Source organism: Amphimedon queenslandica, unplaced genomic scaffold (assembly GCF_000090795.2).
Source record: "Amphimedon queenslandica unplaced genomic scaffold, v1.1 AMPQUscaffold_13361, whole genome shotgun sequence".
Taxonomy (NCBI): domain Eukaryota; kingdom Metazoa; phylum Porifera; class Demospongiae; order Haplosclerida; family Niphatidae; genus Amphimedon; species Amphimedon queenslandica.
In genome coordinates, this window is record NW_003546403.1 from 2,030 (window position 1) to 27,652 (window position 25,623).

The window sequence follows — 25,623 nt, forward strand, 5'->3', positions numbered from 1 at the left end:
TTACTCACTCCACCGCCTGTCATGGCTAGTAATTCCGCCTCTAAATCCTCATCATTGAACTCTAGTATAAACATAATGGGAGGAGAGAGAGGAGGAGTATTGGATAAAGTGAGGTTCTCTTTCACTGTCTTTACCTGGCATCCCTCCAACGCCAAGAAACGAGGCCAGTCCCCCGCCACCCTTTGGTTTCTCTCCTCTATCTTTCTTCTTATCCTTCCTACCAGGCATTTTGCTCGAGATATTCTGCTAGATTTCTTGGTTTAAGTTCTAGCTCAAGTTATGCACATGAGTCACGTGACTTGGTACAGCCACACCCCATATGCTCCCGCCTCCAAAAACAGTTTTAAATTCATTTTAAAGAAAGACTCATGATAATAATAATTTTTTATCATTAAAAATAAAATAATATTATTATCATAAACTACATAATAGCCTAGACAAATCTACTATTAGTCTAAGCAGAAACTACAGTGTTCAACATGAGGTTCAGCTTGAAAAGGCTTAATACCTTAATACTTTCATTTCCGTAATCCTCAAAGAGTAATTGATACCCTTCCAGCTACTCCAATTGACTCCATTTCCATTTGAAGGATGTTGGCCAGCCAAATACAAGCCATTTAAATTTGAGAAATGGCAGGAAGAATACCACCATGCTCCTCGAGATGCAAAAGCACAATTGACGGTTTGACTATCATCATTGTCTTGATCATGAGTGGTGAATCTCCTACCATTGTGCTGAGTCAAGCTATCTCCAGCATTGCCAGAGTAACCCGATACTTTTAATGAATACTTCTCATCTGCACCTTTCAAACTGAATTGAGAATAGAATGCCGATCTTTTTTCTCCTGCGAAATCCTCCATGTCAATACGCAGGCTACCGTTGCAGCTTGTGGTGATACGGTGTATTTTATCGAGTCCCAGCCAGAACTCTCCTTTGAGGTCTCCAAAACCTTTCAGATAATTGGCCCAATCTTGATAGAAGTTGACTGTACCATCCATTCTCCTTTGAAGGACAGTATAACCAACACCTTTGCTCATATCACAGTAAGCCTGCATAATACATAATAATCATTATAGATTGTTGTAGATATACCTCAAAAGCAGGTAAATGATCAGGTTTTATGGTGTAAACACCACTACAGTTTTGACCATTTTCATGCAACTCCTTGCAATCTTTTGCAATTGTGTTATTACAACCTATTATGATTAAAATAACACTATGAAATATGAAGTTAAATCTTGCATATAGTTACTTTTAGCAGAAGCAAAGATCCCAAATATGCAAAGCAGGAACAAAGACTTCATTTTCCTTTGTGGATAATACAGTCAAATTTCTTTCTTCTTTAATACTGATGTGATTGTTGCCTTCTTAGCTTTCTACTTTTATACTGAGACATGTTTTTTCATAATATTGAGAGTATGAAACATAATTATCACAGACTAATTGTATAATAGTTCTCATGAGCTTGTTATGATGTCCATGTTTATGCTTAATGTCACTTTCAGTATGAGAATTTTTTGGTTAACTCATGATCAAAGTATCGTGGCTCCTGTTTTGATTTACAGTAATGCAATCATATGCTCAAAATTTTCTGGCTTGAGCTTGTGTAATCTTTTAATAATTCCGTATCAGCTGTAGGTGTAGAAGTGTAATCAGATGTTGTTGCTAATGTAAACCTTGCAAATGTAATGTTATTCACTTATTTTGTGACAAACAAGCAAGCAGCACTATGAATGTTGAAACAAATCAATGGCACAGACAACTAATTTCATTCACTCACACACTGTAGGAATGATGAAACAAATAGAGCCCATTCTAAATTGATCTAATGAGTAACTTACTGCAAAATGCAATGAAGTCACATAATCTTTAGCTTTTGTTAGGAAAATTAGTTCTTGTGCCATAAACTAAGCTGCTGCTAATGCAAATCTAACATCAGATTAGGAACTTTTGTTAAAAAGTAAAGAAAACAAGAAATTGGTCACTCTCTCTGTTTGACCATATCTTTCTTTGTTAATCATAATAAAAATATATATTTGCAACACAAAAGGATTAAAAACAATAATCAAGTGTTCATTTAGCTGAAGGAAAAGTGAAAGGAGGAGGAAGTGGCTGTCTGACCAAAGGCTGCAACTCTTCAGGTAAATGATCTACAGCTCCTACTTGACGACAAATACTCTCAGCTTTCTCTAACAACTCTTCTAATTGAAGATTCTTTGACAGACCGTTTATATGCTAAAAAATAATAGTAAACTTCATCTCTTTCTCCCTCTCTCTGTGACTAACAGCAATAATGTCACTGAAGTCAAATTTAGGATCCATCATGTTATTCCTTTCTTTCTCAATGATAGCAAGTGCAAAGAACAATGGATAATCAGGTGACAAGTGAAGTGTCCAAAAAACCTATTAATAAATGGCAATTATGACCACCATACACACTATATTAGACATACCTCCCACAGGATCATGAGGTCTGAGAACTGAAATTCTCTTTTAAAATCAACGAGAAGCCATCGAAATGAGAGATACAGGTTGTTGGAGTCTTTCTCTCCTAATTATTATAACAAAGCTCAGTCTCATTTTTATTATAAAATTCTACTTACCCAAATACTTGTAGAATTCAGGATCAGATACCTTAAGCAACGTTCGTAGTTGCTTGATACGCAATCTCATGAATTCTTGTGTGATCTCAAATCGGTCGTGTATCATGTCCATCAGTCCAACGAAACACCAAAAGGAATCAACCTCATTCTCCATAATGGCTAATATCACTGAGAGGAGGTCACTCATTCCTTGTACATAACCTGAACAACATGAAGGAATAGTTTCAATAGTACTCACATGTATATAGGTACATTGTAGTGATTGTACATGTACAACTACATGTGTACATGTACAACTACATGTGTACATGTACATTAAGTTTATTCAAACTCTCTTTTCTCTTCATTTCTGTCTTTCTTCTCCCTCCCTCCCTCTCTCTCTCTCTCCCAATACAAGTACATTATACATGGGGTCTTTACCAAGGTCCATGTTGTACATTATATAAGTTTTCAAAATGTTCTGCAGCTGCTTCAACTGCGGACTACTGACACTGTGAAACAACTCCACATCGCGATCAGTACGAATAACATCTTTCTCTGCAAAGAATTAAAGTGCAGCAATTTAACAACATGAAATTATTTTTCTTTGTCTTACCAACAAGATTTCTAAGTTCTCTCCAGCGAGCAAAGTTAGCTTCCTGCTGAGGAAGGAACGACTCCCATTGCTTCTTCATTATTTCATATTCTCTTTCCTTTGCCTTCTGTTCCTCCATCCTCTCAATATCGGTTGCACCAAATCTGAAATATCCCAACAAATACTTCCATACCTCACGTCTTATGGAATGATCGATACTCTGAGTGAGAAAAAAGAAAAAGGGATAATTTTGATGGTGCATGTACATGTACATGCACATATGCAAGGAATAAATTAAGAGAGAGAGGGGGGAGACTGACTCCAGCAAATACTCTTGCACGAAACTTCTCTTCATTTTCTTTAGAGACGCGTCCATCAATCTCTCTATAGCTCTCCCATTCTTCCCGAGATAACGGAGGTAGGCGTGGCCTCGGGGGAAGACGAGGAGGTAGCTGACCCTAAAAATTCATTAACAATAATATCAAGAATGATAAAAATAAGGATAGTACACTACCTGTAAATTTGTGACGATTTGAAAATCTGATATAAGAGACTGCTCAGGTGTAGCAACATCAGGTTTACTCTTTGCAGTGTTACCTCCTGTCTCAATGTCCTTACAAGTGATGGTTGATATCTCCTCCTCTTCATCGTTGGTCTCCACTGGTCTCCTCTCCAGTAACTGCTCACTGTCTGGAGGTAGGAACGTGTTTCGGACTATCTTACCAAGATCTTGTACAAGAGCCCTTGGGAACGAACTCTGTGTGTGTGTGCACAATAATTAATGATTGAATCATAATCTTTGCTCTCTATTTTTTATCTCTCTTTCTTTTTCTTCGTCTTCCATACAATACTCTCTCCTTCTCTCTCTTCCCTTACTCCTCTTCCACTGAGAGTGATATGGTAAGGTAGGTGTGGTTTATGGCCAGAAGGGGGTGGGGTTTTCTTTCGGCTCATCTCAACGACAGGATTCTTCTCAACACGAATAATTCTATTATCTTTACCATCCCTAAAATAATAAAATTAGAAACAAAATGTCAGCATAAAACAAATTAACAAAATGTTTTTTCATTTTTCAAGTTGCTCAAATAATAGAGTACATGTACAATTCATAAAAAACAGCTAGGAGAAAATTCTCCATTTAAATGATACGTACACATATACATGTTGTTAAGTTATCATTACGGTATCTTGATTATGTTATTCACAATAAATATGAAGAAAAAAATAAACATCCAAAAATCCCATACAGTACATACCTCACTAAGTATAGGAACCGTTGCATTGATTGCAAGAGTCCTGCTGTTCCTCCATCATGAAATGAAAGTGTTGGCAGTTCCTTCCCATCTTTTAGGAAGAAGGTGAGTCTGGTACCCTCACGTCTGTTGGTCTCACGAACCATTTTCAATTGAGAGAGACTGAAACTAACTGGACTTGTTTTAGACGATGCAATCACAGGAGAAGAGCCTACAGCAATAAATAATACAGTGCAGTGCAACTTCTTTTAACAATAAACACTCTCTATAGTGGTCACCTCTACTAGTGTACCAATGAAAGACCAGGGTTTCCCATAGGATTTTGTTACAGTGCTAAAAATCTCTAAGACATAGTATAGGGTCTTCAGCCAAATTTCAACAAAAATGGTTAGGAGAGATTTCTTCATTTTCTGATGCGTATACATGTACTTATATTGCGTAGAAAGTTTGACCTGATTCAGATCAAATTGAATTTTAAAAGTACATGTACACAATGGACTGTATTGTAGTGCTTGTAAGCCCATGAAGCATCCTGTTTAGCTCACTTAGCATGCTTTGTGGGAAACCCTGCCAAAGGACACCTAAGGTAAATCTTACATGTATATGCTGTATAGTGTCCACTATACTATGTAGTATGTACATGTATATGCAGTATAAAGCATTCACATACACATACATGCACATACAAGGACAATATTCGTATCACATTGTAATCTTCTCATATCATACCTCCTTTGGCTCCTCCTACTTTCTGTTCTCCCTCATTCCCGACCTTATACCTGACAGAAGGACTCCCTTTATTCCCGCCATTTTTATTGTTCCTAGTAGGAGAAGTAGCAGTTGCAGCTGTGGGTAAAATAGGATCAGGTGGTTTGAGATCAAGCTTAGGATAAATACTGGGATAAGTGCATTCATGCTCATCAACAATAACTGGAACCTCATCTAAAAAAAGAAATATAAAATTGTAATAAAAAAATACAAATGTACTTTTGATAAAAATAAGAAACTAAAAACTAGATTAGATTTTTAAAAATTAGAAATACAATTGTGAATAGAAATCCCATTCAATAAAGTGCCATTTAAATCATGCCACACTGAAGGACAACTTGCTAACAAAGCAACACAACTGGTGCAGTATGTACAATATTATCATGTGATAATGTGCACGTCACTTGACTTACACGGCTCGTCTATGATTGTCCAGCCATCAGACTCAGAGGAGAAGAGACAGGCGACATCTTGATAGCTTAATTCCAGAGGATCCCATACCAGTAAATTATCTGATTCCTGGAGAGAAAATTACATGCATATGCACATTACAAAAAACAGTGACAATAGTGCATTTAGTAGAATAAACAGGAAAAAGAAAGCAAACAAAAAAACCAATTATGCATGAACATTTACACATACATGTATATACATACATACCTTTTTCACAATCCTAACAAATCCATTAATCTTCAGTTCAAACCCGGTAGCAGACAGCTCTGCTGGTATGTATATAAACACATTCTTTACTTCGTGGACTATGTCTTTGGCCGGGTAAGGGGCTACTGGCTCCACATTCACATTAGGGACACCTTCCTCCATCTTTAAAAGCTAAAGTCTGGAGTGTATGAAGAGAGAATCTATAGAATCGCCTGTTGTTTGCTCAAGTACTTGTCTTAAGAATACAGAGCTAGGACAGGGATAGTTTAAATTAGCTTACTCGAGCAGCTTTGGCAAATTAAAAAGGCGAGAGGTCACATGTGTGTCTTGTGTTGTGTTGCTGTATCATATCATTTTAGAAAGTGGGTGTGATTTTACTTATTAAAAGTTAATTTAAAATGACGTAATGTGGGCGGGTATGCACGTGACTTTACAGTAGGTGTGGCTTATTACATCTTTGCATACTTGTTCATCTCTCCTCCATTTTTGCTGAGATTCTTCTCCTAGAAAGGTAAGAGGAAGTCTGTTGTCTTTAAATTTTATGTCACTCTTCCTATTAGCCTAGTTGTCTTAGGTCAGGAGGCAGAAAATGGCTGTGAACTTAAAAGACATCAAGTCACACATGAAAGGGGTTAGTGAGCCCATCAAAATAACTTCTTATGTGTGGTATATTTATGTTACACAGTATCGGTTAATGGATCTTGCTGCTAGGGATGTACAAGCGTCTCTGCAGCATTACAAAGATCTTAAAATAGGAAGTGACAATTATAGTATGTTCATTGTATAATCATGTATACACATGTAATGGTGTTTATCTTTTTCTCTTTCAGTTCACAATGATGGACGCAAGGAAATGTTATTCAGATTAAAAGGGACCATTCCTGTTTCTTTTAGAGGTACTACTTTATGAGAGAATACTAGTTCAACTTTGCTTTCTTTATCTCTCGTTCTTTTCTTATGTCACTCGCTCTCCTGCTCCTATTACCCCTCTCTGTCTCTCAAGGCAATAATTATAATATTCCTATTATTATTTGGGTTCAAAGGACGCACCCGCAAATCAATCCGATAGTTTTTGTCACACCCACTCCAGAGATGAGTATTAATCCGTCTCGTTTTGTTGATCACAGTGGGCGTGTTTACCTACCGTATATATCTGAATGGAAGCAGGTTTGTATTTAAGAGCACATTAAGAGTTGATGCATACAGTTACTGAAAATTAAGTATGTAAACTTTCAGTATTGGTAATGTTCTAAGAATCTTGCCACTAGAATCAATCTAGTCTTGTTATCCCTGGTGGTAAGGTTTCTGTAATACTGCTTTACTCGAGCCCCTTTATTTGATATGTCATTATTGATGTACCTTGGTATTGTAGACTTACATGTACATGTAGTACATGTGTATCTTCTACTTACAGATATATGGGTAGGGTTCTATCTAGGAATTTTTGTTTGGGTGAAATCCCAGAGCAGTTGACTGGGGGGAGGTTGCAGAGGCGTATTTAGGGGGGGGGGGCTGAGGGGGCTTGAGCACCCCCCTCAGGGCTGGGCTCAGAAAAAATTACTGAAGTCCTGGACTCTTGCATCACTACCAAGCCTATTAACAAAGTTATCTAGCCCCCTGATCATGATTTCAGCAGTTTCCAGTGCTTTAAGGAGCAATCAGAAGTACCAGTAACATAGCAGTATGCTTGAAATGATCTTGGCCCCACCCGTAATTGACGAAAATGCAGGAAAAGGCCGTTATACCGCCGTAAAAGTGGGTGTGGCCAAAATCGCGGCGCGCTTCGCATGCCCTCAGCACCCCCCCTTTCCTAATTCCTAGATACGCCCCTGGGTTGTGTACATACATGTATGTATGTACATGTATAGTACATGCATACAATTACAGAAGTACACGGGGGGGGAAGCTGAAGAGTTTGGGGGGAAGCTTCCCCTGCCCCCCTCCCACTGGATAGAACCCTGACAGATGCACATGTGGTTAACTGGTTATGAGTCTCTCTATGTTTATCTCTCTCTTTTGACAGGGTAAAAGTGATTTAGCCACATTAATTCAAATATTATGTGCCACATTTGCTGATAATATTCCAGTCTACAGTCGTCAACAGGCCGCCACTGGCTACAATCAACCAGGCTCTTACCGCCCACCATCAGCAGGGGGTGGAGCTTACAGACCACCACATGCACACCCACCACCACAACCTCAACCAGGATATAATCCTTATCCTCAAGCACAGCACCCACCCTATCCACAACCAGGTGGTCAGCCAGGGTATCCAGGACCAACCCCTTACCCTGTACAGGCCTCAATGCCAACCCCTGGTGGATACCAACCGCAACCAGCTCCTTATCCAACCGGAGGATATAATCAACCTCCTTATCCCTCGCCACAGGGTCACCCTGGAGGAGGGTATCCCCCCGGCCCAAGTGGGTACATCCCTCCTTATCCTCAGGTATGGATATGGCTCTAGTGTATTTAATATATGAACGGGTAATTGGATTATGAATTCTATGTAATTATTGATTGAAGTCTATTAGTAGTTAGTGCAGTGTATGTGTGTCTATGTATGTAAGTGGTATGAGTTCAGGCAACTATTCATTAATTAAGTCAAATATTCATTGATAATTGTGTTAATTAATCTAACATTCAGAGGTTGTTAGCCTGTAACAACTTATCTATAATAATTATATTAATAACGTATAATGTATTTATTTATTTGTTGTTTTTTATTAGCCTGGTGGTGTTGTTAATGCTCAGCCTCAGATGTCAGCGGAGGAGGAGAGGAGAAAGAAAGAGGAGGAGGAAAGAGAGAGAGCCAAAGAAAATAGGATCAGTCTGGAGAGTGCTGTTGAGGACAAGATAAAGAGACAGCTCCAGAATATCATGGAACGTGCTGAGGTAACGTCAGGTGATGGTCACATGACTTTTAGATGATTAATAGGACGAGATGAAGGCATTGAATGACACACAGAAAAAATTGAAAGATAATAATGAGAAACTGACAAAAATGTTAAGGGAAATGGAGACAAAACAAGTGAGAAAGAGATTGTAGTTGAAATTCTTTCACCTTCTATCTATAGAATGAGGTTAATTCCAGTATTGATACACTAAGACAGAAAACTGCTGAGGTTGATAGCATCATAGAGTATCTTGAAAGTCAACCTGACGAGTTTAATATTGACGAAGCTATAGTTGCTACAAACCCAGTCCACAATCAGTAAGAGAATGATAGTTATTAGTTATGATTATTACATATCAATGAATTTCCTTCTAATATAGAATATTGAGACTATATGCTGAAGAGAATGCTATTGATGATACTATCTATTACTTAGGAGAAGCTTTGAGGAGAGGAGTCATCACTTCAGAAGCATTCTTAAAGGTACAATCTATAGCTATAATGCAAAGCACATTTTGATCATAATGCCTATATAATATGGCATTATTTATTACTATTACTAGTACATGTATTTTGTTGAATTTTGTTCTCTATATTTTTGATAATAATGTATAACATCTCTCCTTTAGCATGTTAGAGATTTATCCAGAAGACAGTTCATGGCCAGGGCTACGATTATAAAGGCCAGAGAAGCTTCAAAACTCCCACCACATGGGATACCAGGATGAACTAGTCTAATACAATAATACCATCATATCATAATGAGAGAATGTTTTACTAATAATTTATTATATGCATAGTTACTATTGTCATTGTATTATACATTATGATGTTTGTGACTTAATTTTCAGTACATATATAATTGTTTTTAGTTGTGCTTTCAGAAACTATTGCATGTATTTTTGAATAATTATTTGTTGTTATTATTATCATCATTATTATTATTACTTTTGTTCTCTGTTTCTGCACCTGTATTGATCTATTCAAATTATTATTGAAAGATTATTTATGATACCAAGAGTGGATAATTATTTATGATACTTATTACTTGTTTTTGGCACCTTGTTCACACCTTGAGGTGTGAAGTTGCACAATTGCTAATAAAATTTGGGCTTCATTTACATTCTCCAGCAGCACGATGTCTAAACAAGACTACCCATAAAGGTGTATCTACACTCTACAGCAGATACAGAGCTCCTCAATGAAGACACTACAAACAAAGGCAATAACTCTAATTAATATGTAACTCATCAATAGGAGGTAGTGTACTTTTGGTAAATGTAAAAATGAACCTATAATACAATAGATCTGCTTGACTCTTGTTTAAAAAATATAGACTTTGGCTAAAAAAATTATTTTGATTTATTAATGAAAATAAAATCTTTTTGTAGTGAATAGCTCAATTGTTAGTTCTAAAAATCGTTATCACAAAATTGCAATTATGATAGCATAGTGTACTATCTATTTGTGCTAGACTATGATAATTAACAGAGCCAGACCATGCAAACATTTGTAATGAGTCTCTTAATGTGTCTAGTGCCTAATATTCATTTGAACAGTGTTCAGGCTATATAAGAAGGTGATTTTCAATGCAGCAAGCAAAGAAGGAAAATCACAATGAAAACTCTTGTATTCTTCTTTATTATGACTCTCAGTGTTTGTGTCCTGGCTATGCCAGGTATGTCAGTAGCTCTATGTGTTAATGTATGATCATTTCTATACAGAGACAAGGTCTTACCACCATGATCACTACAGGTAAAACTATAATGTATCATAATAAAGCAAAAGCTATTGATGTCTTTTAGAAACAGAAATGAAGTTATGAACACGATCAAAGCAATGTCACCACCACAAGGCACAGCACTTGTCTCTGATAATTATAAAAGTGCATACTTTCTACTTATGTGGTTAAGACTCAGTCCTAACGTATTTTTCTTCTTAAAGGTATTCTGGATAACATTAAAGTTGAAGTTAATGGAACTGAAATTTGCGTTTACTACTTACTAGTCAAGCTTGGCTGTGTTGATCGTAATTAAGATTCTTGCAAGTGTACTCCATATTGTGAATTAATTTTTTTCTAGTTCACAAAGCATGTGGAATAAAGGTTGGTCCAGTAACTATTGGTTGTGCTGATGATGAGGAGAACTATCTTGGATTATGCTATAAGAAGTGCTCTCTTCTTGCTAGTGCAGATTTTCCATTACGCACAGCAACAAACACATGCGCAAAGGACGGATGTGATGAAGATGAAGAAAATGATGCTGGTCTGTGTTATCCAAAATGCAAAGAAAACTACATGGGAGTTGCTACAGTTTGCTGGGGATACTGTAGCTATTTCTGTGGACCAGAGTATGATGACATGGGCCTATACTGCTACCAGTGGTGGCCACCAAAGAGCTGTTACAAGCCAAGGTATGATAGAGGTGCTGGTACACTACCTTACAAACCCTGGACCAATGGAATGGGATGCAATGGGTTTGGTGTGAATAATCAAGGAGGATGTGCAAAGATTGATATCTCTGGTAAAGTTCCCATTGATCTTGGATGCAACAAACAATGAACTGCTCTAATGTAATAAGTGCATGAAGAAGCAATATAGGACTTTTTATTAATTAAATATTTTTGTTAGGACTATTTTTTGATGCTTCTCTTTTCATGCAACTTTTTTCTAAACAATTACTGAAACCTCATCAATCAATAATAGTGCAGTCTTTATGCCTAGCAGCAAGAGTATACCTAATATTATGTACTCTTGCTAGCGGCAAGCAGAAATTTCAGCTTTCACTTCCAATGTTTAAAACAATTGCACCAGGGACAGATCGCACCAATTATCTAGCTATACAAACACGCTAACATTACTTACGTAATCAAGTGATTAAAATATAATGTAAGTTATTAGCATTAATAACAAAATATTTACAACTAAGAAGTAGTCGAAAATGAAACTAAAATTAAGAAGTAGTAGAAGTGAGGAAGTGAGTGTTTGTGAACTATAGTTTAAGGACTGGTCTGGCTGCTGCCCTCAGTTTGAGTAGTTTCCTTATTCGTCTCACAAGCGCTTCAATGAAACTAATCATTGAAAGCTCTTCATTTAGTGACATATAGTCCTATGAAAGAGAAATGAAGGATGGATTTCTAGTATCTACTCTTGGTATTGGCTTGCCTCATTCACATCAAGGAGTTTCTTAAAGAATGAATCACTTAATGAGCTAACAGCATTTAACTTCAACTAGAGGACAGAAACAAAAAATTAATATCATGCTTTTAAGGAATAGAACAAAAGGAAATTATGTATAACTACAACCTCCTATAAACCCTGGTTTACCACTTGACACAAAACGCAATGTAAAATTAAAATTTGGCCAATTTTATGTCAACTTCAAAGCACTATTGACGTCAAAAGGTCAGATTTTCTATGCAATTTTTGACCATTACGTTAACTCTAAACCTAGCTTAATATTTATGCTAAATGACTAAAAAGAGAGAGCTATGAGATCATAAAAAAACAATCGTACCTCTTCCAAATCTTTCAGTGTAACTCCAGCCGATGAGACATTAAACTGATTACTACCATCTCTTGTAGAAAAACTGGTTTGACCACCAGCACCTACACACAAGTATGCACAATAACAGTTTATCATACAGAATTGGTAACTAAAAATAATTTCGTATACTATAAAAATTTAGCTTAAAATGGCATAAAATTTAGTGGCTGATCCAAATACAAATGCATTAGCATTGAATTGTTACATGTAGGTAAACCATACAGTATATATAGCAGTAAATTGCTAAGTTTTGGTGATTGGTGGGCATATTTGAGGCCATGTTCCATGGAGCATGCACACAAATAGTTCAAATATATGCAGCTTCTTGTAAGTGGATTGTCAAGTTCCTCAAAAATTGGGCCAAAGTCCCTGTACTACTATAGCACAGGATAATCACAAGGAGAGAATTCACCATTTTAATAATTAATTTTGTTTTGATACATATACATGTTCTTAAGTTGTGTATCAACTTTGAGCTGATTCCGATCAAATTTAGATTTGTATTAATTTTTAAAGTTGCTCAAAAATTAGGAAAACAACCAAAGACTATAGCCTTTGATCTTTGGCCAAATTTCGTAAAAATGACTAGGAGAGATATTTATATTTTTATAATTTTTTCTGATACATATACATGTCCTTATGCTGTATATCAACTTTGAGCTGATTCCGATCAAATTTGGATTCTCTATGAATTTTTAAAGTCACTCCAAATTCCTTGCACTGTATTGTAGTGCTTGTCAGCTCATGAAGTATACTGTTTAGCTCACTTAGCATGCTTTGCAAGAAACCCTGATTGGCTTAATGTAGTAAAATTTCCCTCTCCAAAATTACCAGCTATACAGTATAACAAAACTCTAGTGATTAATAAACCTTGTAAGTTTCTGATTGGTTTGCTTGAGAACTGACTAATGGATTGTTGATGATATTCTTCTGTTGGCTGACAATGAACTAAATAAAACTGAAGATGAGACCAAAGAACTGACAACAAATGTTCCACAGTATCTAAAAATAAAAAGAAAAAAATTAAAGTAAAAAAATAAGAAGTAGAATTAGACGACTATAATTATTATTGAAAGAAAGTAGATATACTATTTCTTCTAAAACTCAAAGCACAAAATTTTATACTTTTGCCAATTATACTTACAAATAAAGTGCTTCAGTTGCTGCTGCTTGTTTGAGACGAGTCTATTTAGAACTGACTTGAGCTGTTGGTGTAATTGCAAAGGAGAGATTTGGGCAGTGTCATCAGTAGTCACATCAGAATAAAGCTAAAGTAAAAGAGGAGAGAGAGAGCAGGTAAAAAAAGAAGATAATTCGGAATCACTTCCAATTTTCACATGTATATGCATATTTATCAGAAAATGTAATATTATTCTCTCCTAGCAGTTTTTGATAAAATACCAGTAACGCAGTCTCATTACTTATTGGAAAAAACTATGAGGTAGATATACCGTACAGAGGGTAATTTTGGAGGGAATTAAATTTGGCATTTTGATAGCCATTCGCCAAAATAAAAATCCGCCATTTTGAGCCATTATACGCATGCTCAATGGCACGTGGCCACAAATTCGCCAAATTAAAATCTGTCAATCACCAAAATTTAGCCCCTCAAAATTTACCCACTATACGGTAGCCTTTGCTTTTTTCAAAAATTGGTAAATTTTTAAAAATGGCCGTAACTTAAAAAAATTAAGTCAGAATCAACTCAAAATTTCTACACAGCATAAGTACATCAATATGTATCAGAAAATGCAATAAAAATCGGGGGTGATTTCGGAGCCATTTTTTGGAAAAAACCATGGGCTATAGCCTTAGGTACTTTTCAGAATTTTGGCATTTTCTTAAAATGGCCGTAACTCAAAAAATTTAAGTCAGAATCAACCCAAAATTTCTACACAGCATAAGTACATCAATATGTATCAGAAAATGCAATAAAAATCGGGGGTGATTTCGGAGCCATTTTTTGGAAAAAACCATGGGCTATAGCCTTAGGTACTTTTCAGAATTTTGGCATTTTCTTAAAATGGCCGTAACTCAAAAAATTTAAGTCAGAATCAACCCAAAATTTCTACACAGCATAAGTACATCAATATGTATCAGAAAATGCAATAAAAATTGGGGGTGATTTCAGAGCCATTTTTTGGAAAAAACCATGGGCTATACTTTTCAGAATTTTGGTATTTTCTTAAAATGGCCGTAACTCAAAAAATTTAAGTCAGAATCAAACCAAAATTTCTACACAGCATAAGTACATCAATATGTATCAGAAAATACAATAAAAATTGGGGGTGATTTCGAAGCCATTTTTTGGAAAAAACCATGGGCTATAGCCTTTGCTTTTTTTCAAAATTGGCCGATTTTCAAAATGGCAATGACTCAAAAAATGTTTTTTTGGAAACAGCTCAAACTTGCTACGTAGCATAAGGACATAAATATGTATCAGAAAATGTAGTAAAAATTTTAGAGCCAATTTTCGTAAAAACCATGGGCTATAGTCTCTGCTTTTAAAAAATTGGCTCATTTTTTTAAAATGTCATTTTGTGATGAAATGCTGTGTATAGTTTCTGACCAAATTTATAATCAATGTTGGGATCATATTTTTAATGAGCACATCTGGTCAATAGGCACATCTTAGGGTCCTACAAAGTGCCTTACTTGCTTCATTTCTTCTGATGTCATGTTCTTCAATCCTTCTAACTTGCTCTCAAGTTGTCCGAGCTTCTCTCTCACATTGAAATACTCATCACTCATCCCTTCAAGACTAGAGACGAGGACTGCTAGGGACAAACCAGATGAACCTAACAAACAACAAATAATAACACTAATACGGTAGTATAATAGTAATAATTATATTCACATTGACTACCCTGTATAACTTCATATACAGCATCAAATTTGTCAGGCATTTTAAAATTTTTGCTCTACATAGGTAGTACACCGTTTTATAACAGAAGTGACAAAAATTTTATCAATAAAAATTAATTTTGATAAAATTTTTGACTGACAAAAATCTAGAGCTACATGGTGCCCCTTTCAAGATACCATCCTCTGTGGTGTTACAAGAGGAGTGGGGGAACCAAAATACCATATAGGCAGCATATTCACGGGGATTTAATTTCCTTAATTTCACAGTTTTAAAAAATCTGTGAAAATTTTATGACAATCATTAATTTTTTTATCATACTAATAATAGTCAGTGGAAAAAAATGCAAAAAATTTTTTCTTGTGAATAGGGTTGAAAGGTGATTTTTGTGAAATATTTCCCCCCAGGGAAATATACCCCCTATAGGAGAACTTTGGGGTCTATTGAGAAAGTGCTCTATAAACACAGGAGGAGACTATTTTTATAGCAAAAATAACAGTTGTTACAGGTGCTAATAAGCCTGCCAAGCAACCCATGATAGCCTCACCAATATTTTATGCTATTTAAGCAGCAAGGGCTGATAAGAAGAGAGGCACCATACGAAGCAGATACTGATGGAGTTCTAAAAAAATTTTTGAATGGGCATAAAGCCCTGAAAGTACATTTTTATATAATATATATGAATAATGACTATAACCATGCAAGTACAGTCAAACCTCTCTAAGACAGACACCTATGGGCCAGCCATCACTGTCCTTTATATGGAGGTGTCCTTAAATCAGAGGTTATCCCATGCTAATCAGACCAGAAAATCCGCCACTTTCTTGCCAGATGCGTGTTAATTAGAAAGTCCGTTGCGTGGGCCGTGTCCGTCTGTTGGAGGTTAATTTGTACATGTGTAGATGTGTGGGACAGTAAACTTCATCCATTATACAGAATAGAGAGGTCCTGCTATACAGAGGTTCTTTTATACATTACTCAATGGCCTTATGGCCAGGGCAAGAGCAACTGTACGTTATAGAGAGGTGTCCACTAATTGGGGGTCCGTTTTAGAGAGGTTTGACTGTACATATAAAATTGCATTTATAATTAAAAACCTAAAAACTATTACTTATTGCTAGTTTTGAGAAATACCTGGCAATGCATTATTCCCCTTTGAGAGATCACAAGAAAAAATTATCCTTGAACCTCTAGAAGGTGATTCAGTGCCTACACAAACAATAAGTAACAGGAAGTATTTCAATGCATTATGAAAGAAATGGAACAAGGACACTATGCAACAGACATGGGGTCAAATATGACTGCAATTTAAAAAAAACAACTAGAAAAGAATTATCCATTTATATATATTTTTTGATACGAATACATGTTCTATTGTTGCATACCTCCAAGAGAGACAGCATTATGGCAATAAAGAACTAAATTAGTGGTTATCTTCTGAGAGAGATCAAACTGGTCCTCGAATGAAGCTCCGGCCCCAAGACTCCCACTGATATTGCTCCAGCCATCAGATTCCTGTTGGGTCCACTTTGAAGGGAACATGTAAAATGGAAGGAGAGAGAGGACAAGGTTCTGCAAGTGAAGGAGGTTCGGGGTTTGGGCAAGCTTTAACATCCAGTCTTGACCTAAAAAAAGATTTAAAAATCAATTTAAAATAAACCAAAGAAAGTTCTTTATGGAGGAAAATTCATAAAAAAAATCAAAGAATGATCACAATTAAGAAATTCATTGCCACTTTTAAACTATATATGCGACCCTTACATGTATATATATATATATATATATATATATATATGTGATCACAATTACAACTCCTTGATACTTTTAACTATACATGTAATCCTTACCTGCCCTGCACTGGCTGACTACAGCAGTAACCAGGGAGAGTTCCTGCAGAGCTGTCAAGGAGAGAGAGGAGCTTCCTTCTTTGAGGCATGAGACAAATATCTCATTATGAGAAGCAATGAAATCAATCACCTTTGAAGAGAGAAAAAGAGAAAGAGAGAGAGAGAAAGAAGTGTGTACCACATGCATGACAGATAGAGAAAAAATAAAGAGATACACAATGCTTAATAAATAAACTAATTCCTTTACTTGACTAGTTGCTTGTTTCTGCTGTGGTCCAGTGGTTGATAACAGTGAGAGAAGAAATCTCAAAACTGGCAGGAACAATGACAAATACCTCGACCACAAGGAGGGTATGAAACCTTCCAAAAACAAAAGCATCAATACTCAAACTACTAGACTACACTCACCATCTCCTCTACCAGTAGCTGTGTGCATGGGGCGCTGATCAATAAACCTACACTCTGAGAGGATCGATACACAGTTTTTAGACACTAATTCACGGGCTCCAAGAGAGGTTGATGCAACAAGGATAAGAAAAGCCTAAAATAATAAAAATAATTTATAGAAAGCATAAAAATTTCATACCAGCCCTAATTGAATAGTATAGCATAAATATAAGCAAGAGTGGATTCACTCTTGATATAAGTGTAAAGGAAATGCTAATCAAAATGAAAGGCTACAGTTTAGTTGCTCTTCTCCTACTTCTCCTCTTTTCTAAGGCAGTACTTGTAACTGCTGCTACTTCATCATGTTACAACAAGGCCCCATGTGGAACTATTGGCTATCAGAGACCTTCAGTCTTCCACCAGCACTGCTGCTTGATTGCTAATCATGGAAAAGCAATCAAACTAAGACAAAATAATCATCTGAGCCTCATCTTCTGTCCCATTGGTGGATCACCACAGTCAGTGTGTGAGAGTAAAGGTATATTTAATGACAGGTCCTGTAGTGAGATACTGGAGAGATCACCCAATGCTACATCAGGCTATTATGACATCACTCTAACTAATGAGACTATTGTCAGTGTGTACTGTGATATGGAGGGCAGTAACTGTGATGGTGCTGGTGGCTGGATGAGGGTAGGATACTTTAACATGAGAGAGCCTGGGTCCACCTGTCCTCCAGGACTTTACACCCAAACGTACAACAATCAGGAGTTCTGTGATAAATCGTACTCCTTTTCTAACGGGTGTAGCTCCATGTTCTACTCAAGCATTGGACTAAACTACACTCGAGTGTGTGGACAAGTTAAAGGATATCAATTTGGACATCCAGACAGTTTTATAAATTTACAACAATTCTCCATAACCATTGATGGAGCTTACAGCGATGGTATCTCCATTACTCACGGGAGCAACCCGCGTACCCACATATGGACTTACAGTGCAGGGAAAGAGGAAAATGATACTTCATTACTTGCCTGTCCATGCAACACTGGCTACCCTGGAGACCCTCTCCCATCTTTCATTGGTAATGATTATTATTGTGAGTCAGCTACAGACAGTGTTGCTGTTGATACTTTTTATCCTAACGATACACTCTGGGATGGTCAGCAGTGCAATGGTCTTGAGTCTCCTTGCTGTGCCTCTTCTAAAATGCCTTGGTTTCTCAAAGTGTTGAACCAGTCAACTCTTGATGATATTGAGATGAGGATCTGCTCCACTGAGTCATATCCTGATGAAGCCACCCCTATTGAACTCGTTGAGATATACATCAAGACTTAAGTATCATTACAGTAATAAGTATACTGTACGTGACCACATGTATATAAAGTTGTTGATATTAGTTTACTGAGTTTGTTTTAATGTTTTTAGTTTGACTACTGTACACTGTATAGTATTTACTGGTGCAGTATTTTTTTAATAATTATATATTTTTGATAAAATCAAAACGTCCAATAGCAAACACCCAGTGTAGAACTAACCATTTTAGACTCATATACATAGAGTGGTCTCAATGCATCAGGCTGTGGGTGTAACATCTTCTGTAACGAATCATTCTCTTCTTGAAGACTGGATACAATACTTAAAAGATAGCCTCTGTCAAAAAAATTAACAAATAAATAAAATAAATTCAAGAGAAAGTGAAAAGCACATGTGTACCTTGATATGAGGAACTTTAACCAAACATTATGCTTGTCAAGAAATATAATTGATTCCAGAATTGAAAGAGACAGCATCTACAAGTAATCAAGTATATGTGTATAAAAATGACGTTAAGCTACATGTAATGAAGTACCTTAGGCACATCATGTCCACTGCAGGCGTCTCTGCAAACAGTATCCATTAGGTTATCCCCACAGCCAGAGAGAATACTCAAATTAATGGAACCCAATGAAACATCACTCTCCAGCCTCCACATACCACCTACAAACAGACCCAATTTACTAGATGAATGTGCATTTAATAGGTGAGCCTATAAGCTATAGATATATTATCAGTCTGTAGTAGATATTCATTGTACTATGCAAAAAATCCAGCAGGCAAAGTCAAATTCAATATTTCTTTACCAAATCATACCAACTGATAATTCAATGGGATACTTATGTGACATACTGTATAGCACTTTGAAGAGAAAAAAATTGCAAATTTTAAAAATAACTTTATTGACAGTTTAAGGTTTTATATTTTGACAGTTGTTGTATTGAGATAGTTCAAATTTAATGTAGCAGTTTGGATGCATTCACAAATTCACAAAATTCAATTCTGCACAAATACATGTATTTTATTTGCATGGTGTGTATCAAACAAAAAGGATAAACTTTAATTCCTTTCCTTGTACAAACAGGAAATTTGGTACACATCAGTGCCAATTATAGTAAATATTGAATACACACACCATGCAGTGATTAATCGTCTGTATTCTCTAGTGCATAAGTAATGAAGCACCATGGTGCGTGGACTCGCCTGCTGAGATTCACCTGAGGGATAATGTGTTACTTGTACTGCCCCCATCATGATATTATACATTATAGAGCTGAAACAGATATCCTGATTATCTGGATATCCGTTTATAAATTTAGTATCCGGATAGTAATTTTTGACAAATAGGATAATTAAACTTAATAACTAGATTTTATAACTAATTAATGCAATTCTGTCAGTTAATGACCAGCAATAAAAGAGTAAGTTCTTGAAGCTACCAACCTTGTCAGCCACTTCTTAATCATTTTTGAGCTTCTTAACTACCAGAAATGTACAAGAATAACATCCTGGGGAATAAAAACTTTGCTTTTTTGATGTCTGCAGTCACTAACTAATTAACTTTTATTAATTAACTATCCGGCAAATATCCGAAAGAAATTTCAACAGGATATCCGGATAGTGAAATACCACATCCGTTTCAGCTCTAATACATTATAAGCAATTTGATATTTGAAAAAAGGATAATAGATTTTGACAAAGTGCAACAATGCAATTACTGCACTGAGCCACTGACCCATAAAATGAATTTTAGGTGTGGTCAGCACTTAGCAGTGCAGTGCAGATAAACATGGCACGTGGGTAGAGAAACAAGAAAAGCTGAAATTTATTTTAGCATCTGAAGCTCTATTCAAAGAAAGAGTAAGCACAAAAAATTTGCCTAGATATTTAAAAGAGACCTAGATAGTTTGGTTGCTCCTGCTTTCCCCAGTGCTGCCTGAAAATTTTTCGAAGAGGCTAAATCACAAACTTTGAGCAACTGTAACTCGCAAACAAAAAAGAGATTAGAAAATTCCCAAATCTATGTACTTTTCTCTGCCTATCAATGCTAATCTTGACCAAATAGAGTGAAACACGAAGATTTGGCTAGGAAAAGTGGTATATTCTTGAAAATATTCAGCTTTTGCTACCACGGATTGCTATGAAAATACAAAGGAGCTAAATAAATTTGGTACATATCAGGAAATTTGGTACATATCAGTGCCAATTATAGTAAATATTGAGTACACATACCAGTGATTAATCACCTGTACATAAGTAATAATAAAACAAGATACTATCATGGTTCATTACCACGATAACTGCCCAGTTTTGTCACGTACCACATACCACCTACAAACAAACCCTATTTACTAGATAAATGAGCATTAAATTAGTGAGCCTATAAGCTATAGTAAGATATTATCAGTCTGTAGTGGATTTTTAAATGCTGTCTATCTGGAAACTTTTATTGTGATTTAAATTGTACTGAATTAGAATTGCGCAAAAATTAGATTACCCATATAAATTACATGTCACATTTAATAATACACGACACAGTTTTATTTAGTAAAAATTAAATCACAGCACAATTTTAAAACACAAAAATTTTCTACCACACTAATTTCCTGATCTACGGTATTCATGCATGCAAAATACACTAGAATGTGATATTCTAAGCTTAGGATGTGACATTCTAAGCTTACAATGTGACATCATAGACTTGGGAATTTTGTTACAAACGGCATGCCATACTACCGCATTACTAATATTTACTTCCTCTACAGTAACCTGTGCACATATTTCCGTGAACGTGTCCCTTTAAACAACAGCAAATTTGGCACAAACATAGTGACAGCTATAACATTAGCATTCAGTTAATTAGTGTGCAAGTATATACATGTGCATGCATAAAGTAATATTAAATAGGTCTATGTATTATTACCACGATAGCTGCCTAGTTCTGTCTCCCTCTCTTTAGTCATGTTGAGGTAGCAGAGAAGAGTAGCATAAAGATAAGAACGAAGTCGTTGCATCCCAGAAGGACAGACCAGGAGGTTGTTCAACAGTCTCCTCAGTATAGACTGCAATGGGCCAGCATTGGCTAGATGAACAGCATTACCTTGCTCTTGTTCTCTCTCTGATGATACTGAGAGAGTGTGACGGAGATGAGCCATTAGTGTGAATATCACTGAAAATATAATGGCAGTTAGGGAATTAGGTTCAGTACCTTCAACCTGCAATGAATACACAAATAAAATAGCATTAAAAATATTTAACAATAGTAGCTACATAAATAAACACATGCATCTAACCAAACTTTCTATTACTGAATGCTCTCCCCCCCTCTTTACCTTTAATAGTAAATCTTGAATTAATTCAAAAAGCACATCAATCCTCAGTGATTCTTTCTCCCCCTCCTCATTGACTACACTCATCAATACCTCCACCACCTGCTGCCATGACTCAATGTAGAGCTGGCGTGAATGAGATATCTCATTGATATTATTCCTTCTCACAATAACCTCCAATATATTGTGTATCTCCTATAAAACCACACACAACAATAAAAATTTATAATTTTATAGCTTAATTTCTTAAAATAGAGCATTATAAATACACATGAGGCAAATAAAAATAACATTATTACAATAAGACTATTAAAAATTATCATGGGCTCCTGAAATTATATCTTCAAAGTCAAGAAACCTTCATAATAGATACACTGTCTTCTACTTTATATTTCCCAGGAATATAAACATAATATACATTTTCGCACACCTCAGCCCTAAAATACTTTGCCAGATCAGCTGCATTAATTTCCAATATGTGTGGATCACATTTGTCACTCCTTATTTTAATTTTTGTAACTTCAGGTATTACCCTATGTCCATCCCGGTATACTTTGAACTCAAAATTATGACCCCCCCAAATTTTGAATTTCCCAAACTGCACTGACATTCTGAACTTGTAATTATCAGAGAAGAAAAAGACTGGTTGGCAATCTGTTGTTACACGAACAGGATTGTTTTCATCACCAGTAACTGGAAGGTCACCAAATACAGTATGATTAAGCTTCTTCACAATTTCAGTAAGACTATTCAGCTTTTGAGTGGCCTCATTCAGTTGCTTCCTTAGATGTTCCTTATCGCTTTCCAATTTTTTTCTTAAGTCTTCACTTTCCCTTTGCAATTGTTCCCTCAATTCTTCATTTTCCTTTTTAAATTCATCCCTCAATTCTTCATTTTTCTTTTTCGATTGTTCTCCCATTTCTTTGTTTTCGTTTTGCAGCTTAACGCAAGCCCCAGCTAGCAGTAGTAAGTGCTTCTGTAGGCTGGTAGCATTGTGCTGGTCCTCATCTTCACGTTTTGGTCTATCATTGCATCCAGCCCACTTAAACTGGCAATCTATCGGTTGGAATGGGCAATCAAAATCAAGATGATACTGGAGTTTCTCCCGTTGAATTTTGAAGTCTTTGTGATCTTTATTTGTACAAGACATAGGAAACTTTGGACAAGAATTATAATGAGTCTTCACTTCCTTCAAGGTGCGTTTGTGAACCCCACAATGTTCACATGTAGCTGGTTGATACTCACAGCTATCTTCATGTTCCTTTAGCTTCCACCGCTGATAAAAGAAACCACAATTATTATGCTTGCATTTGATTTCAGTGTAGCTACATCCTTCATACCGTTTAAACAACTCCTTCTCACGGTAGTTAAGATGAGCAGATAAATCTTCCAGTTTGCCAGACCACTCACACTGTTTTGCACGGTGTATGCAGTGAACTTCTAATGCCGTTATTCTTCTTTGATGAGCACGGTCAGGGAAAGCATTATAAACGTATTTGCCAGGGGGACAAAAATGACATGTAGCCTTTGCCGATTCCTGACAACTTTTGCATATATGTACTCCACAGCAAGAGGTTTGGTGAGGATTTTGCATAAAAATATGACATTTTTTACAATAAACATCCAAATCCTCAGGTGGTGGCTTAACAAAAGATACCTTAGTATCCTTTGGCAAAAATAATACTGAGGAGCTGCCTTCAGCCATTGCGATACTAACAAATTCCAGCTTCTTTATAGTTACTTAAAATACTTGACCTTTGAGGTTCTGTTGACACTTTGATTGTCATGGTTACATAATGGAAATCAAGACCATTAAATCTCATTATAGCCACTAAAAATATTCATACACAATTCAGTAGGTTGGATAAAATTCCTACCTACATATAGTAGTCATGTACATGTCTATCTTTATTACTATGACGTTAAGTTCACAAAATGGTGCCATGCAGATGATAGGACAATTTTGAGCTTTTTAGTTTTTTTAGCAGCAAGATAAAACAAAAATTTTGCACTTCTCCAGAACCATTAGAAGGTACATGTAGATAATTCTTAATAAGAAGAAATAAATGCCAACTACACACGTGTTCAAGGTGGCAAAAAACAACCTTAAGAATACTTTTAGATTAATACTGTTGTTAATAAGTTCATGAACATACAATGCATACAAACATAAAACATACATGTACATGTAAAAAAACATGTCATGTAAAATTTATATGCATACATATAAATTACTTTTAGTATGTATGGTTTCTGTGAGAGAGCAGCTGCTCCTTGTAATCCACTTAACTCATTAATCAACGAGTTATGAAGAGTCTTCACATCAATATAAGCCACGCCCCCTTCCTCCCTCTCACAATATCTCACCACCTCCTCAGTACGTCCCCCGTCAAAATACTGCAACTTTAAAGTGGGCGTGGCCAACAACAATACATCCATGAGATCAAGAAGAGAGAGTATCTTTCGACGACCATTATTAGAATATTCATTAGGTACCTCCCCCTGCCCCTCCCACCATGACATGAGGAGTTCTTCTTGAGTTAGACCAGTTGTGTTGCTTTTCATTAAAAGACTCACTAATCATTGGCTAATTGTTTATCTAACAATATTCTCTGAAATCATATGATAAAAGAGTATTACTAAATATCGCAAAGTCAAGAAACCTTAATAATACGAATAATATCATCTACATTATATCTTCCAGGAATACGAGCATAATACATATTTTGATAATCACTAGCTTTCTTAGCAAGAGAAGTTCTACGAAGTACAATTGGTTCATCATGTTTATCACTTCTTATGACAATTTTTGTGATGCCGGGTATTACTTTATGACTACTTCGAAACACGCAAAATTCTATATTATCGAATGTTAAAAATCCAATATTGCCAAACTTCACTGTCATTTTGTATCTGCAATCATCAGAGAAAAAACTGGCTGACCATTCGCTTTTACACGAACAGGATCGTTTTCATCACCAGTGACTGGAAGGTCACCAAACACAGTATAATTAAGCCTCTCTACACTACTTGCATGTGCTTGAGTAGTTTGAGCAATACGATTCAGCTTTTGATTGGCCTCATTCAGTTGCTTCCTTAAACTTTTGTTTTCCTTTTCCAATTGTTTCTTTAATTCATCCTTTTCCTTTTTCAACTGAAAGCAAGTCCCAGCTAGCAGTAGTAAGTGGTCCTGTTGGCTGGTAGCATTGTGCTGGTCCTCATCTTTATGCTTTGGCCTATCATTGCACCCAGCCCACTTAAACTGGCAATCTATTGGTTGGAATGGGCAGTCAGTATCAAGATGATGCTGAAGTTTCTTTCGCTGAATAATGAAGCCCTTGTGATCTTTATTTGTACAAGGCACAGGAAACATATCGCAAATTTTGTGATGGTACTCCACTTGCTCAAAAGTGCCTTTGAAAATGCTACAATAAGTGCATGTAGCTGGTCGGTGTTTGCAGTTTTCTTCATGCTCTTTTAGCAACCTCCACTCCACATAACACGAGAAACAAGAATCATGCTTGCATCTAATTTCAGTGTAGCTGCATCCTTCATATCGTCTATATTGCTCCTTCTTCTC

At 36.1% G+C, this 25,623-nt stretch overlaps 5 protein-coding genes across 5 annotated transcripts in view; 2 read left to right on the forward strand and 3 right to left on the reverse strand.

The window, feature by feature from the left end:
- Window positions 1-357: 357 nt before the first annotated feature.
- LOC100632121 (ficolin-2-like) lies at window positions 358-1,056 on the reverse strand. The gene has a single exon (XM_019997611.1). It carries the CDS (start codon window positions 1,054-1,056, stop codon window positions 502-504), a length of 555 nt encoding a protein of 184 aa, XP_019853170.1. The 3' UTR covers window positions 358-501.
- Window positions 1,057-1,933: 877 nt separating this feature from the next.
- Window positions 1,934-6,124, reverse strand: LOC100632247 (TBC1 domain family member 15-like). The gene is made up of 13 exons (XM_011406151.2): window positions 5,860-6,124; window positions 5,613-5,718; window positions 5,161-5,373; window positions 4,435-4,642; window positions 4,055-4,184; window positions 3,693-3,935; window positions 3,499-3,636; window positions 3,200-3,398; window positions 3,025-3,141; window positions 2,605-2,805; window positions 2,455-2,552; window positions 2,288-2,404; window positions 1,934-2,236 (listed from the first exon to the last, which is right to left on the reverse strand). The coding sequence occupies exons 1-13, from the start codon at window positions 6,019-6,021 to the stop codon at window positions 2,075-2,077; spliced, it is 2,094 nt and encodes a 697-aa protein (XP_011404453.2). The 5' UTR covers window positions 6,022-6,124; the 3' UTR covers window positions 1,934-2,074.
- Window positions 6,125-6,550: 426 nt separating this feature from the next.
- On the forward strand, window positions 6,551-9,769 carry LOC100632371 (tumor susceptibility gene 101 protein-like). Its single transcript, XM_019997628.1, has 9 exons — window positions 6,551-6,629; window positions 6,690-6,755; window positions 6,863-7,026; window positions 7,883-8,308; window positions 8,590-8,754; window positions 8,798-8,890; window positions 8,937-9,073; window positions 9,136-9,238; window positions 9,385-9,769. The coding sequence occupies exons 1-9, from the start codon at window positions 6,554-6,556 to the stop codon at window positions 9,481-9,483; spliced, it is 1,329 nt and encodes a 442-aa protein (XP_019853187.1). The 5' UTR covers window positions 6,551-6,553; the 3' UTR covers window positions 9,484-9,769.
- Window positions 9,770-10,364: 595 nt separating this feature from the next.
- LOC100632879 (uncharacterized) lies at window positions 10,365-11,445 on the forward strand. Its single transcript, XM_003387184.2, has 5 exons — window positions 10,365-10,433; window positions 10,480-10,510; window positions 10,561-10,640; window positions 10,700-10,783; window positions 10,837-11,445. The coding sequence occupies exons 1-5, from the start codon at window positions 10,373-10,375 to the stop codon at window positions 11,313-11,315; spliced, it is 735 nt and encodes a 244-aa protein (XP_003387232.1). The 5' UTR covers window positions 10,365-10,372; the 3' UTR covers window positions 11,316-11,445.
- Window positions 11,446-11,745: 300 nt separating this feature from the next.
- Window positions 11,746-25,623, reverse strand: part of LOC100632497 (nuclear pore complex protein Nup205) — a 28,198-nt gene continuing 14,320 nt past the window's right edge. Inside the window, exons 16-31 of the mRNA XM_019997612.1 lie at window positions 22,047-22,238; window positions 21,638-21,929; window positions 19,250-19,377; window positions 19,114-19,190; window positions 18,936-19,050; window positions 17,419-17,551; window positions 17,258-17,370; window positions 17,011-17,140; window positions 16,549-16,788; window positions 16,298-16,372; window positions 14,956-15,098; window positions 13,445-13,568; window positions 13,171-13,302; window positions 12,271-12,362; window positions 11,919-11,984; window positions 11,746-11,862 (exon numbers count right to left, since the gene is read on the reverse strand). Of these exons, the coding sequence (XP_019853171.1) occupies window positions 11,746-11,862; window positions 11,919-11,984; window positions 12,271-12,362; window positions 13,171-13,302; window positions 13,445-13,568; window positions 14,956-15,098; window positions 16,298-16,372; window positions 16,549-16,788; window positions 17,011-17,140; window positions 17,258-17,370; window positions 17,419-17,551; window positions 18,936-19,050; window positions 19,114-19,190; window positions 19,250-19,377; window positions 21,638-21,929; window positions 22,047-22,238 (2,169 nt within the window). The remainder of the gene's footprint in view (window positions 11,863-11,918; window positions 11,985-12,270; window positions 12,363-13,170; window positions 13,303-13,444; window positions 13,569-14,955; window positions 15,099-16,297; window positions 16,373-16,548; window positions 16,789-17,010; window positions 17,141-17,257; window positions 17,371-17,418; window positions 17,552-18,935; window positions 19,051-19,113; window positions 19,191-19,249; window positions 19,378-21,637; window positions 21,930-22,046; window positions 22,239-25,623) is intronic.